Below are 12,055 nucleotides of genomic sequence, written 5' to 3'. Positions count from 1 at the left end.
GGATGGCTTGAATACATTGGATGACCTGACTTATACTATACTTCCCTACTTTATTGGTTTCATTTATTTGGCGCGTTTTTTTTTTGGTTTTACACTTCTTTAACTGAAAATGAAATCCTTGATATTTTCTTGGAGAATACGTTTGTTTGGAACTACATTAGCTTAGAGCAAAAAAAGATATAGAAGTATTAATACAGGTTTCTTTATAAAATAAAATAAAATAACATACTTACTAGATCATTTATGAGAGTTCATAACAAACCTTGCGATAGAATAAAAATCTGTTTGATTGATATTTTCTTTTAAATAAAAAGCAAGATATAAAATAAATAACTTTATTAATATGTATGCTTTGATTGTAAAGACACTTAAATTACTTACATATTATAGACATGCATTTGCAAAAGGGGACAAACCAGTATAACTTGAAAAAAAGGCGTGACATATTTATCTGAGAAGAAGAATTGATAAGTTATATTATTTAAGTTGAGTTATATATATATATTACCTTTTCATAGACTGAAAATACCAGAAAGTATATAGTGTCAAGAGCAAAACATCTTTTATTACAAAATGGATAGAAGCCCTATCATTTTAAAAATAAAAAATATTTAGTCAGCAAGGTGTTTCATTTTAGTTAGGAGATTGTTTATTATCTGTACTGTTTTGAATGCTTGTTGAGTGTATTGTTTATCTAATATATATTAAGATGATTCTAAAAACCAAAAGTATTAATAAAAGTTGAGATCTTAAGAGTAAGCTTACCAAGACATGTAAAAAGAGACAAAACGAGAAGAGCAGGTTAAAGAAAGAGAAAATAAAAAAGAGGGGCGCGGTTATTCTACTAAATATGAATTTGAGGTTTTTTTTTAAAAATAAATAAATCAAAAAATAATTTTTGTCTGTTACTTAGAATTGAATGACAACGCAGTTGCACTATGCCAGCAGCTAATACATATGAAAACCGGAGTATAGTATAAAATCATATTATTCAAGTACTAATACATAATATAAGAATAAAACATGGATTAAAAATTAAATTAAAGAAACACATAAAATACTCACAACAAGAGTGAAAACATTCAAAGCTGTTCTTGTTACGTAATAGATCATGGTGTTCTCTGAGAAAGAATAAAACTTAAAGTCCAAATTAAACATAATATAAATAGACCCTTTGGATTTAAAAAAAACAAGCTATTCTTATTATTCACAATGTCAAGAAATCTCAATAACAATTCAGTTAACAATGCTTTTGGTGAAAAACCTTCTGTGGGAAGGTAGATTAAAACCAGGCAGTCTTCAATTTTCTTATATTAATTTTATTTTCGTTTTTTATAAAAATCAAAAAAAAAAGCCCACCAAGAAATACCAATGATATAAGGACAATAATGTTGCAACACTCACAGGGAACAGTGAGCAATCAAAGACCACTAGCACCAAAGAAAGCTCGGTTGAATCTTGAAAGTGATTTGTCAGGTAGAACTCGTAACATCCATGATGTGTACGAGAAACTTGACACCATGAATAGTGTCTTAAACACTGTTTTGAAGAACACATCTTCTGAGAAAGCCGAAGCCACTGCTAGTAATACAGTTGAGCAAGACATGTTGCCTGGACATCAACCAACATTGGATGTAAGTAATCATAATATGTTTTTATGTAGATAGAATTTAATATACATTTATATTATAGCAATTGTTGCGCAATTATTTGAGTGAAAAGAAATTGTATGACTAATATAATACCAATGAAAATAAAAACAGTGAGGGAAACAGACTCGTTCTGAAGTCTGTTACTGATTACCTTCGTCATCAAGAAGAGGGGAAAAAGGTAGACTTGCCAACTCTTTGAACTAAGATTGTGCGGCACATTGGCAACAGAAAGTTGCAAGAAAAAAAAACAGGAGAAAAAAAGCAGGAAGAGAATCGACGGGCCTGTCTTTGTCAGCGATGTGTAAAGATAAAAAACACACTCACACAATATACTAGATGTGATATTAAATTAGAAATATTATATATTTATATATAGTCATGTGAAAGAAGACAATCTGTCTTGAAAGCCAATCGGGCACACTTTGTGAACAGCTTTGGAGAGAATGTTGACAGTATTTTCCATGCTGATTACATGTCAGACCTTGAGAGTGATGACGAAAGAGATGAAGAAGAACAGGATTCGTTCTCAGAAAAGCATTTTTTTTGGAGATTCCACCCAAGCTGGAGAAGCAAAGAGGTATAGTACAAAAAACTATTTTTTTGGATGATGTGTAATAATACTTAAATTGACATATAGGGAGATAGGTTTGTTGATGAACTTGATGTGGATTATGAGGCAGCTCATGATAAGAAAAATAATACCCGGCTGTTTGAGCATAAATTTAAAGGAATAAGAGATAAGCAGCTTAGCAAGACCAAGGCAAACAAGCTACCATCATGGTCAAAGAAACAATAAGACAATAAATCAAATATTTTGTAATAAATTGATAAAAGAGTGCAAAGTGGTATTTTATTAATATTATTTAAGCTTCTATTTTTTGGGGTAAAAGGATTACTAAATATTTAAATTAACTAGTTATAGTAAACCTATATTTAGTAATTGCAATTAGTGAATATAAACAATGTACTGGAATAATATATTCATAATTAAGTACAGAAGAAGGTTCATTCCAGAGCTCAATGCCTTCATTTAACATTGGCTGGTAACTCCCTGAAGAATAACTAGAGTACCACTCAACAAATGCAAAAGTATGGGTGATGACAGTTTTGTTGATGGTTATCAAATGTTGAAATAAATACAGTATATGGCCAGGAAACGCTGCTTTATCTTCACTGTTATTCTCAAGATAATAGGCGCGGAAATAAGATCCAGAAGAGTATTCCTGTCCAAGAAGAAATATCTGTGTCATTTTCTCAATTCGGTTATTGACAAAAATCTGGTTAGATTCGCAGTTTGAATAATGGTCAAAATGATTGCGACTGCCATACGCGTGTCTGTAAAACTCCAGTAAACATTCATAATGTCTCTTGCACATTATAATCCTTTGGTCGAGTTTAATCGGAAACACTGAAGGGGGCAATGGCTCACAACCCAAAGCAGAATAACAAGGGTTTAATGAATATTCAACAAAGTCAGACAGAGAAAAGGTACTGGCAGTAGAAGATGGATGCAATGCTGCTAATTGATCTTGACTATTTGAAATGCGATTTAGAAAGTCAATTGCGAACTGGGGAAGATGTTTGACAAAAGATTGTATGAAGCTACCAATGTATCACTGGAAAAGAGGTGCGGTTTTCTTATGTGTAAAACTGTAATTAATTATGTGAAAAGACCAGGTTTTACGATGTGATCAGATAGTTTTTACAAGTGTATGAAGCTGGCTTACTCATAGGTGGTAAGACCAACTTTCGAACATAGGAAAAGGTCAGAACAGCAGGATAGTAGGATGTGTTTGCATTTTCTGTATATGGGTTTTTACCACATGCACTAAAACAGCAACTCAGAATTACGTTTTGTTGTAATATATCCTACTGCTTTCCGATTAAAAGAACGATAAATGAAAGATCGATTATACGGATATGCCAGTTTTTACATTGTTTAATTTATGGATATGCCAGTTTTTACAGGGTTTTGTTGTATTTGAATTTATTTTATCCAATCTTAGAGACTTCTTCTTATACTGTTTGCTTCCATACACTTCTCCAATCTTTAATTTATTTATAATAATTATTGGTTTATTTTGTTTTTATTAGAAAGAAAAGAATATTCTTAGGTTTATAGTACAGTGGTTATATTTAATATTCAGGAACATTCTGGCTAGTGTTCTATCCTTCATACAATTTGAAATGGCCAATGTTCTGATAAAACAAGTATTCTCCAAACAATATCTCCCAGAGAAAAGCCCAGTTGTGTGTTGCTTGCTTGTAAATGATTGTTCTATGAAATTAGAAAAGTGTTAGCTGTGTTGTATCCAACATAATCATAGATTCAAATAGAGCGCACAGACAATAAGACAAAGACATATTGAATAAGCGACCAGTATCAATTATACATTATTTCTCACACTATCATTAAATAAAGAATATACCGATAACAAGGTCACACACCTTAGTCAACATCACTAATCACTCAAACAAGAGCGTGGGTAATAACTTAACAATATATTATCTATGATATAAGAAAACAGACATCACATGATATACTCATATCATTATCCTAAATACACACGCAATGTCTATATAAACTCACATAGCAAATAGCAATAGAAGATCATCTCTCTTTTCATCAATAAACAAAGTCTCACCGTACTTCTCGTCTGCAGTTTGTTTTTCTTTCTTTTCTAAAAATATAACATTTTTTACGGTGAACTCTTATCACAATCAAAACATGTCTTCCGAAAACCAGTCTCCCGCCCCCAGTGTTCAGGGCAGCCTCAACACAAGTGAAATCGCAAGCAATGAACAGGCCAACAAGTCCATGTTGGCTATTACCAGACTTAGGGATCTCCTGGCTGCTGCTTCCATCGCCCTAGCCGATGCCATCGAACAAAACCAGCCTGAGGACACCAAGAATCAAATAAGGCTGACAATTGCGGCCACAGAAGGCGATCTGGCTATCCTCATGTCAGCACATACCCATTTGCTTCGTTCTGGTCCTGCCCGCGCTGAGCAAGTTGCTCCCCAATCCCGTGTTGTACCTCGCGAGCTACCAGTTCTTCAGTGGCAAGGAAACGAGTGGGACAACACCCAGAAGGTCTACTCGTCCATTGAAGAGTGTCTGGACAAATTCGAGGATGTGCTCCACTCATACAGTCTGGACCTTAATGTGGACTGGCACCGTCTACTCCCCATTGTTCTGTCAAGAGAACAGCGTTCCTGGTATGACAACTACCTTCGTAGTTCCCCCGAGCTTCCCTGGTCCTTTGTCCGCAACGCCTTTATCAAGGTATATGGAATCAACGACCTTGAGCGTCAAGTACAGCTCACACATGAGCTGATGCTCATGAGAATGAGCCCTACAGAAACCGTCAGCAACTACACGGACCGTTACCAAAGGGTTCGTCGGGAAGCTGACGTGGCAGACAACATGCAGGCAGCCATTGCATACACTGCCACACTTCTGCCCGAGCTGGCAAGACAAGTCTCCTTGCTACAAGTCAACATGCCCAGGGAAAAACGGGACACCATTGACAAGGCTGCTTCCCTGGCCCGGTCCATCTATAGCAAGGTCTTTCTGATGAGCTTGCATAACGACCCTGTGCCCAAAGGCCGCCATCTCAGCCCAGAACAGACGACCTGCATGTCTGCTGCCACCTCTTCTGCCCGCTCCCCTGGTTCTCCCCGTGAAGCCACACAGAGCCGTGAGCGCTCTTCCAGCAAGAGGTGCTCGCTCCATGGCAAGGGCAGCCATGACTCCGAAGACTGCCGCATCCTCAAGAACGCACTGGCAGCAAAAGGGGGCAATCGGGTTGAAAAAGCCCCCTACATCAACAAGTACGTTGGTTCTGCTCCTTGCCGTTGGTGCGGTGAAGTTTGGTCCCACAAACATCGCTGTTCTTCCGTCGCTGGTTCCTCCAGCTCTTCCAGTTCTGCGTCTGGCTCTCCCAGGGGCTCTGCTCCCCACTTCGCCGTCCGTTCTGCCCACACTGTCTCTGACGACAGTTCTCCCTCAGATGTCAGCACATCTGAGGATGATCAGTCCATGCACATGGACTTTGAACAGTGCTCCCCATGTAAGTACACGGGCACTCACGTAGATCTCAGTAAACGGTCTACTCACTCCTATCTCGTTCCTATTTCTTTAGAAGAGGAAAAACTATGGGCACTGGTAGACACCGGGGCCACCATCAGCTCTGTCAACACCAAGCTCTGTAGCAAGTTTGGGTGGTCAATAATTCCTCGCAAAGGGAAAATCGTGTTGGCCACTAGTAACGCTATAGCTCATAGACTAGGAGTAACAAAACCAATAAAAGTTTTTTATAACAACAAACACATTACACATTCTTTTGAAGTTTTGGATCTCGCTGAGAATATAGATGTTAGTATTGGTACAGATTTAATGCCAAGCCTTGGTATTCATTTACTGGGACTAGCAGAGAGTTGGTACGGTTCTAATACACCTCAGACCCCTACACCCATAGCTGAAATAGAAAAGCCCAATAATTCACCAGCTGGTACACCCACTGAACATTCTCAATTCATGAAGGCTCTACTACCCTTTATTAAAGCCAATGAAGCCATACCCATCACTTCATTTTGTACAGTTAAGGAATCTATTGTACGACTACCAACGCCCCCAGGTCAAGTAGTCTATAGACGACAATATCCTATTGCTTTACAACTTGTTCCACTGATGGCCAAACATATAAACCAATGGCTTACTGATGGCACCATACAAAGGGCACCCGTCAATACTAAGTGGAACAGCCCACTTACATTCGCTCCTAAAAAAGATGAGTTTGGTAATCCCACAGGCAAGCGTCCTTGCTTAGATCCCAGAGCCATCAACACTCTGCTACCTGACGACAGATTCCCTTTGCCACTCATCTCTGAACTCTTTCACAGGCTACGGGGTGCAACAATCTTCACTACGCTAGACCTCAAGAGTGCCTTTCATTGATTCAAAATTCATGAAGATGATAGACACAAGACTACATTCACGTTTGAAGGCAATCAGTATATGTTTCGAGGATGTCCCTTTGGTCTCAAGCCATTGTCGTCCAAGTTTCAGCGAGTAGTCAATTTGATTTATCACGATACTCCATATGTCACTGCATTTGTCGACGACATTGTAGTTTTTTCCACTAACATGTCTGACCATGTTAAACACGTCCAAACGGCTATTCAAAAGCTCACGGATGTCAATCTCATTCTCAATCCGCAGAAATGTCACTTTGCACAAACTTCTGTATCGTTACTGGGTTTTACTGTAAGCACTAGAGGTATTGATCTTGATGCTCGCAAGGTTCACAATGCTACCATGTGGCCACAACCCAAGTCTGGCAAAGACATTCAACGCTTCATGGGTCTCGTCAACTATTTTCGTGAGCACATTCCCAACTTGTCGCAACTGTCTTCTCCTCTGGACAAACTACGCAATGCTGACTCACTACACGGGTTATGGACAGAAGAACAAACGCAAGCTTTTTCCAAGCTCAAAATTGCACTTACACACGCACCAGTCCTAAGCCACCCTGACACAACCCAACCATTTCTGGTTGCCACAGACGCCTCCAACACAGGTATTGGCGCCGTGCTCTATCAGATCATAGACAACCAATATCGCTACATTGGTTTTATGGCACGGTCACTTTCCAAATCTGAACGCAACTATCCTGTCACCAAACGTGAACTTTTGGGCATCGTTTATGCTTTGACTAAATTCCATAAGTTCTTGTGAGGTAACAAGTTCACGTTGTACACGGATCACAAGGCTCTCACGTACCTTCACACGCAAGAAATTGCCAACCCTATGATGATAAACTGGCTTGATGTACTCTGCGACTATACTTATGACATAGTCCACCGCCCTGGCATTGACAATATATTGCCAGATGTTTTATCGCGCCTTTTCACCTCGGAAAAACCGCTGGGGGAGGGTAAAATGTAGAAATCTCTACAAATCATCGAATAAAGAACACACAAAATACACATGCTATCCAACGCATGCACAACACAGGGGATATGATAACACCACCTATCAAAGACAGACAGCATCTACTCAACCAAGCACATCTACTCGGCCACTTTGGTACAGACGCTATTGTCAACGCTATACATAGTGATGGACTACACTGGACTAATCTCAAGCAAGAGGCAACAGAAACAGTAAAGCGCTGCTTGAATTGCCAACGGTTCAATGTCTCAAAACACGGCTATCATCCGCTGAAGCCTATTACAGCCAGTCAACCAGGTGAACACTGGGCCATAGACTTAGCTGGCCCATACACCACCTCGCACAACGGCAATCATTACATGCTAGTAATGGTTGACATCTTTTCCCGATTCTGCATACTCCGCGCAATTCCAGATAAGACATCTTTAACAATTGCAAAACAACTCATTCAAATCTTTTGCGACTTCGGCCTACCCAAGGTTTTACAGTCAGATAATGGTACTGAGTTTGTCAACGAACTCGTCAAGACTTTCACAAATACAGCAGGAATTGATCATCGGCTTGTAACACCCTATCATCCGCGAGCAAATGGAGTTGCTGAAAAATGGGTACACACAGCCAAGGAAGTCATCAACAAGAGAACACAGGGAGCAAAGCGAGACTGGGACATATACATCCCAAGCACACAGCTAGCCATAAATAGCAAACATGCTAAGCTACATGGCACACACCCATTCACTCTAATGTTTGCAAGACAACCAAACGATTTTGCTGATTACAGAAAAACAGAGAGCACGCACAACGCTCCTAACAGTCTACCAGATATGAAAAAAAGAATTGAACAAATGGAGACTGTCGTATTCCCAGCAATCTGCGAACGCATCAAAGCTACACAAGCTGCTGATAAAGGAAAACACGACAAAGACCATAAAATAATAATGGAGTTCCCGAACGACAGCAACGTGATGATAAAGAACATATTAAGAAAGTCTAAGACGGACCCAAGATATGAAGGACCATTCACAGTCAAGGGCAGAACAAAGGGAGGCAGCTACATTTTGCAAGACGAAACGGGAGCACTTCTATCACGAAACATCCCACCTTCGCAGATAAAGCTGATCTCACAAGATACTGTTATATCTCCAGATAGCTTTTACGAGATACAGGCCATCATTGATCATCGTCAAGAAAAAGGCGACTATCTTTACAGAGTGCGCTGGAAAAACTATGCACCAGATCAAGACACTTGGGAGCCCACAAGCAATTTCAACGATCTGAGCATAATTGACAAATATTGGCAAAGACGAGGTCCAGAAAAACCCACCAATAAATCTACAATTATACATAACAAGCGTACACATCCAACACAAGAACCTACACGCTTTAGCAAACGCATACGCAAATAAAGACATTTGCTCTCATACATGTACAGATACTCCCCTAAGCAATTCAAACGGTTGTTCCAACCTGGAGGGGGGTAATGTTGTATCCAACATAATCGTAGATTCAAATAGAGCGCACAGACAATAAGACAAAGACATATTGAATAAGCGACCAGTATCAATTATACATTATTTCTCACACTATCATTAAATAAAGAATATACCGATAACAAGGTCACACACCTTAGTCAACATCACTAATCACTCAAACAAGAGCGTGGGTAATAACTTAACAATATATTATCTATGATATAAGAAAACAGACATCACATGATATACTCATATCATTATCCTAAATACACACGCAATGTCTATATAAACTCACATAGCAAATAGCAATAGAAGATCATCTCTCTTTTCATCAATAAACAAAGTCTCACCGTACTTCTCGTCTGCACTTTGTTTTTCTTTCTTTTCTAAAAATATAACAAGCTGTTTGAACAAGAAATCGTGGATATTAAGAATATATATGTAATTATGCTTGCAATATAATAGCTTACCAGAGACAAAAAGAAAAGGCGTCATGAATGCGAACCATAGTACTCAATATACTTTATTTGGCTATAAAAATGCTAAAAAAAAATTATTTTTTATGAACTGTGTGGTAGAATATTTCATTTACCTACCCGAAGCAAAAGGATTTATTTGCAGACCAAGAGAGTACATAGGAGACGCTAATATTGTCTTCCGTAAATGATATACATTAATATACAAAATAAATAATATTGTTATATGTACAAAAAAAATTACCATGTCAATGACACTCGTATGAAATGAAAGTTCTTGATTCGCGATGTGCTCATGAGAGGGAGGTTCATCTATAATAGAAATTATGTTAAGCCATGTGCTTATTAAAAAGAGATAGATTGAAATAAAATAAAATATTACCATGTTCATAACCATGTTTAATAGTAGAGAGTAATTTCGGCGATATGGCCTATACAAAAGAAAGGAAAAAGTCAGGATAATTTTATAGGATGACAGCATAAAGTATATTTACTAACCTTAGCTAATCTGGATGGACATTGTGAAGGGGATGCATCAGAAGGTAACAAAACGCGAGTGTCTGTAGTAATAGAAAACAATTATTATCATTTTAGTTATATATATATATATAATATTAAAGAATAAGATATCTTACCAAGAAAATCTGTGAATATAATAAATGTTGGAAAGAGAGAAAAGAGAGAAAACTTGTAAATGAAAAAAAAAACAAAAAGAACAAAAGACCAAAGGGCCAAAAGACCGAAAGACAGAAATCATATATTGGATTGAGTTGAAAAAAGCATGTTCAAAGCCGATTTGCACCCTGTTAATTCCAGGAAGTATTAATAAAGATACGCATATTAAAGAAATCCTGAGTATTTATAGCAACAAGTGTAATATAATAAATGGGTTCTTGCTTTTACTTTTACCATCTTTCCATTAACTACACTTTATTCTTTCGCTTAACATCTAACTTCTTTTGTATGTTAATAACACTCTATATATACAATGGATAGATATATAAAACAAATATAATTAACAATCAACTCATGTATAACATTTTATTAGATAGCTTTCAGACCATGGTTAACAATCGTCAGTCAATTGCCCCGGCTCCATCCCCGGAATATACTGAGCTTTTAAGAAGGCTCACCACTATGGAGGAAAGTCTCAAGACCATGGATTCAAACATTGGCATTGTCATCAAGGGGAACAAAGATTCATTGGAAATACTTGATAGCATTGCCGATGCCTCTGGAGAACTTCTTGCAGTTATTGCTCCTACCACTATACCTGCTTCTGCTTCTGTCCCTTTCGCAGCTTCTTCCGTTGGTTCTACTCTGGATTGGTATACAACACCTTCTGAGGCTTTTTTTGGTATCTCTTCTGCTGCTCCTTCTGCTGCTCCTTCTGTTGCTCCTTCTGCTGCTCCTTCTGTTGCTCCTTCTGTTGCTCCTTCTGTTGCTCCTTCTGTTGCTCCTTCTGTTGCTCCTTCTGTTGCTCCTTCTGTTGCTCCTTCTGTTGCTCCTTCTGTTGGTCCAGTGGTTCTTACTGGTGCAAACACTGGTGAACTTAGTAAACAGGATCGCACTAGAGTTTTAGTAAGTGTTGAGATGTACAGTAGCTCATCAACATAATATCTCACACTAAGTATAGGCTCTTATCCGAGGAGAGTTGAAGAAACACAACTTCAAATCAAATAAGCCAGAACTAGTTGCAGCTAACGACAGCAAGCGCAGTTGGGATGTTAATGTTGATTACAGACTTCCACCCAACAGACAGCTGATGCATGACCTTCATGCATATCTGGCTCCAAAGGTTGTTGGGACTAGTGTTCGACAGGCCGATATTAGTAATTGAATCTACACAAACTTTTGTGGAACGAGACGCCGAGTCAAGGAATCCTATGAAGCGCGCAAAAAGACAAATTATTGGTCAAGAAAAGCAGGTCGAGAGACCGATGTATGTTAGAAGTATATTTTGATTGCAAATTAAATGTATTCATATTAATACATTTATAAACTAGCATTTTGACCGTCACGAGCTGACCTACCATACATTCAAGGCTGAAATTGATATGAAGGTGGGTAAGAGCTGCGATGGACTCTTACAGAAAGAAGCAATGTCTGAGGGCGAATCTGAAGACGATATGCCTGGAGTCTCGAGCAACCATGCGATTCGTACAGTGCGTCCAAGTTGGAGAAGCGATGAGGTAATTTCTTTTGTTTACATTATTGTATACAGCTTTTTTTTGTTTTTTTATGGATTTAAATGAAACAGAACTTTGATTAATCACTTATTTGTATTTAGTACAATCACTTTCTTGCAGTTGTTGATGATTTTATGCGTAATCACATGGACTTCAATCTGCGTCAGATATTGAAGAGGTCCTTCGGTAGAGATGCTGTTTTAGCAGTCCCGCCTAGATTGACGTCCCTTCTCCCTCACTGGGCTTTTAGAGATGAGTTTCAATAAATTTTGTTTTCTTATCCTCTACATCCTCCACATCCTCCATCTGA

The 12,055-nt window shown here is 38.3% G+C and overlaps 4 protein-coding genes across 4 annotated transcripts; 2 read left to right on the top strand and 2 right to left on the bottom strand.

The window, feature by feature from the left end:
- Nucleotides 1-1,212: 1,212 nt before the first annotated feature.
- PHYBLDRAFT_163950 (hypothetical protein) lies at nt 1,213-2,448 on the top strand (the record flags this gene model as incomplete). The annotated part of the gene is made up of 6 exons (XM_018434909.1): nt 1,213-1,277; nt 1,355-1,634; nt 1,693-1,727; nt 1,764-1,830; nt 2,029-2,229; nt 2,290-2,448. 6 exons carry the CDS (start codon nt 1,213-1,215, stop codon nt 2,446-2,448), a joined length of 807 nt encoding a protein of 268 aa, XP_018296896.1.
- A 112-nt stretch (nt 2,449-2,560) lies between these two features.
- PHYBLDRAFT_163949 (hypothetical protein) lies at nt 2,561-3,383 on the bottom strand (the record flags this gene model as incomplete). The annotated part of the gene is made up of 2 exons (XM_018434908.1): nt 2,561-3,185; nt 3,337-3,383. 2 exons carry the CDS (start codon nt 3,381-3,383, stop codon nt 2,561-2,563), a joined length of 672 nt encoding a protein of 223 aa, XP_018296895.1.
- Nucleotides 3,384-9,546: 6,163 nt separating this feature from the next.
- Nucleotides 9,547-10,468, bottom strand: PHYBLDRAFT_163947 (hypothetical protein; the record flags this gene model as incomplete). The annotated part of the gene is made up of 8 exons (XM_018434907.1): nt 9,547-9,601; nt 9,673-9,734; nt 9,801-9,868; nt 9,939-9,987; nt 10,055-10,116; nt 10,192-10,200; nt 10,359; nt 10,466-10,468. The coding sequence occupies 8 exons, from the start codon at nt 10,466-10,468 to the stop codon at nt 9,547-9,549; spliced, it is 309 nt and encodes a 102-aa protein (XP_018296894.1).
- Nucleotides 10,469-10,585: 117 nt separating this feature from the next.
- On the top strand, nt 10,586-12,011 carry PHYBLDRAFT_163946 (hypothetical protein; the record flags this gene model as incomplete). Its single annotated transcript, XM_018434906.1, has 5 exons — nt 10,586-11,137; nt 11,193-11,388; nt 11,423-11,484; nt 11,563-11,748; nt 11,847-12,011. The coding sequence occupies 5 exons, from the start codon at nt 10,586-10,588 to the stop codon at nt 12,009-12,011; spliced, it is 1,161 nt and encodes a 386-aa protein (XP_018296893.1).
- Between the last annotated feature and the right edge of the window lie 44 nt (nt 12,012-12,055).

Source organism: Phycomyces blakesleeanus, assembly GCF_001638985.1.
Source record: "Phycomyces blakesleeanus NRRL 1555(-) unplaced genomic scaffold PHYBLscaffold_3, whole genome shotgun sequence".
NCBI lineage: Eukaryota > Fungi > Mucoromycota > Mucoromycetes > Mucorales > Phycomycetaceae > Phycomyces > Phycomyces blakesleeanus.
Note: the sequence above shows the minus strand (reverse complement) of the source record. Positions and strands in the feature narration are given on the sequence as shown.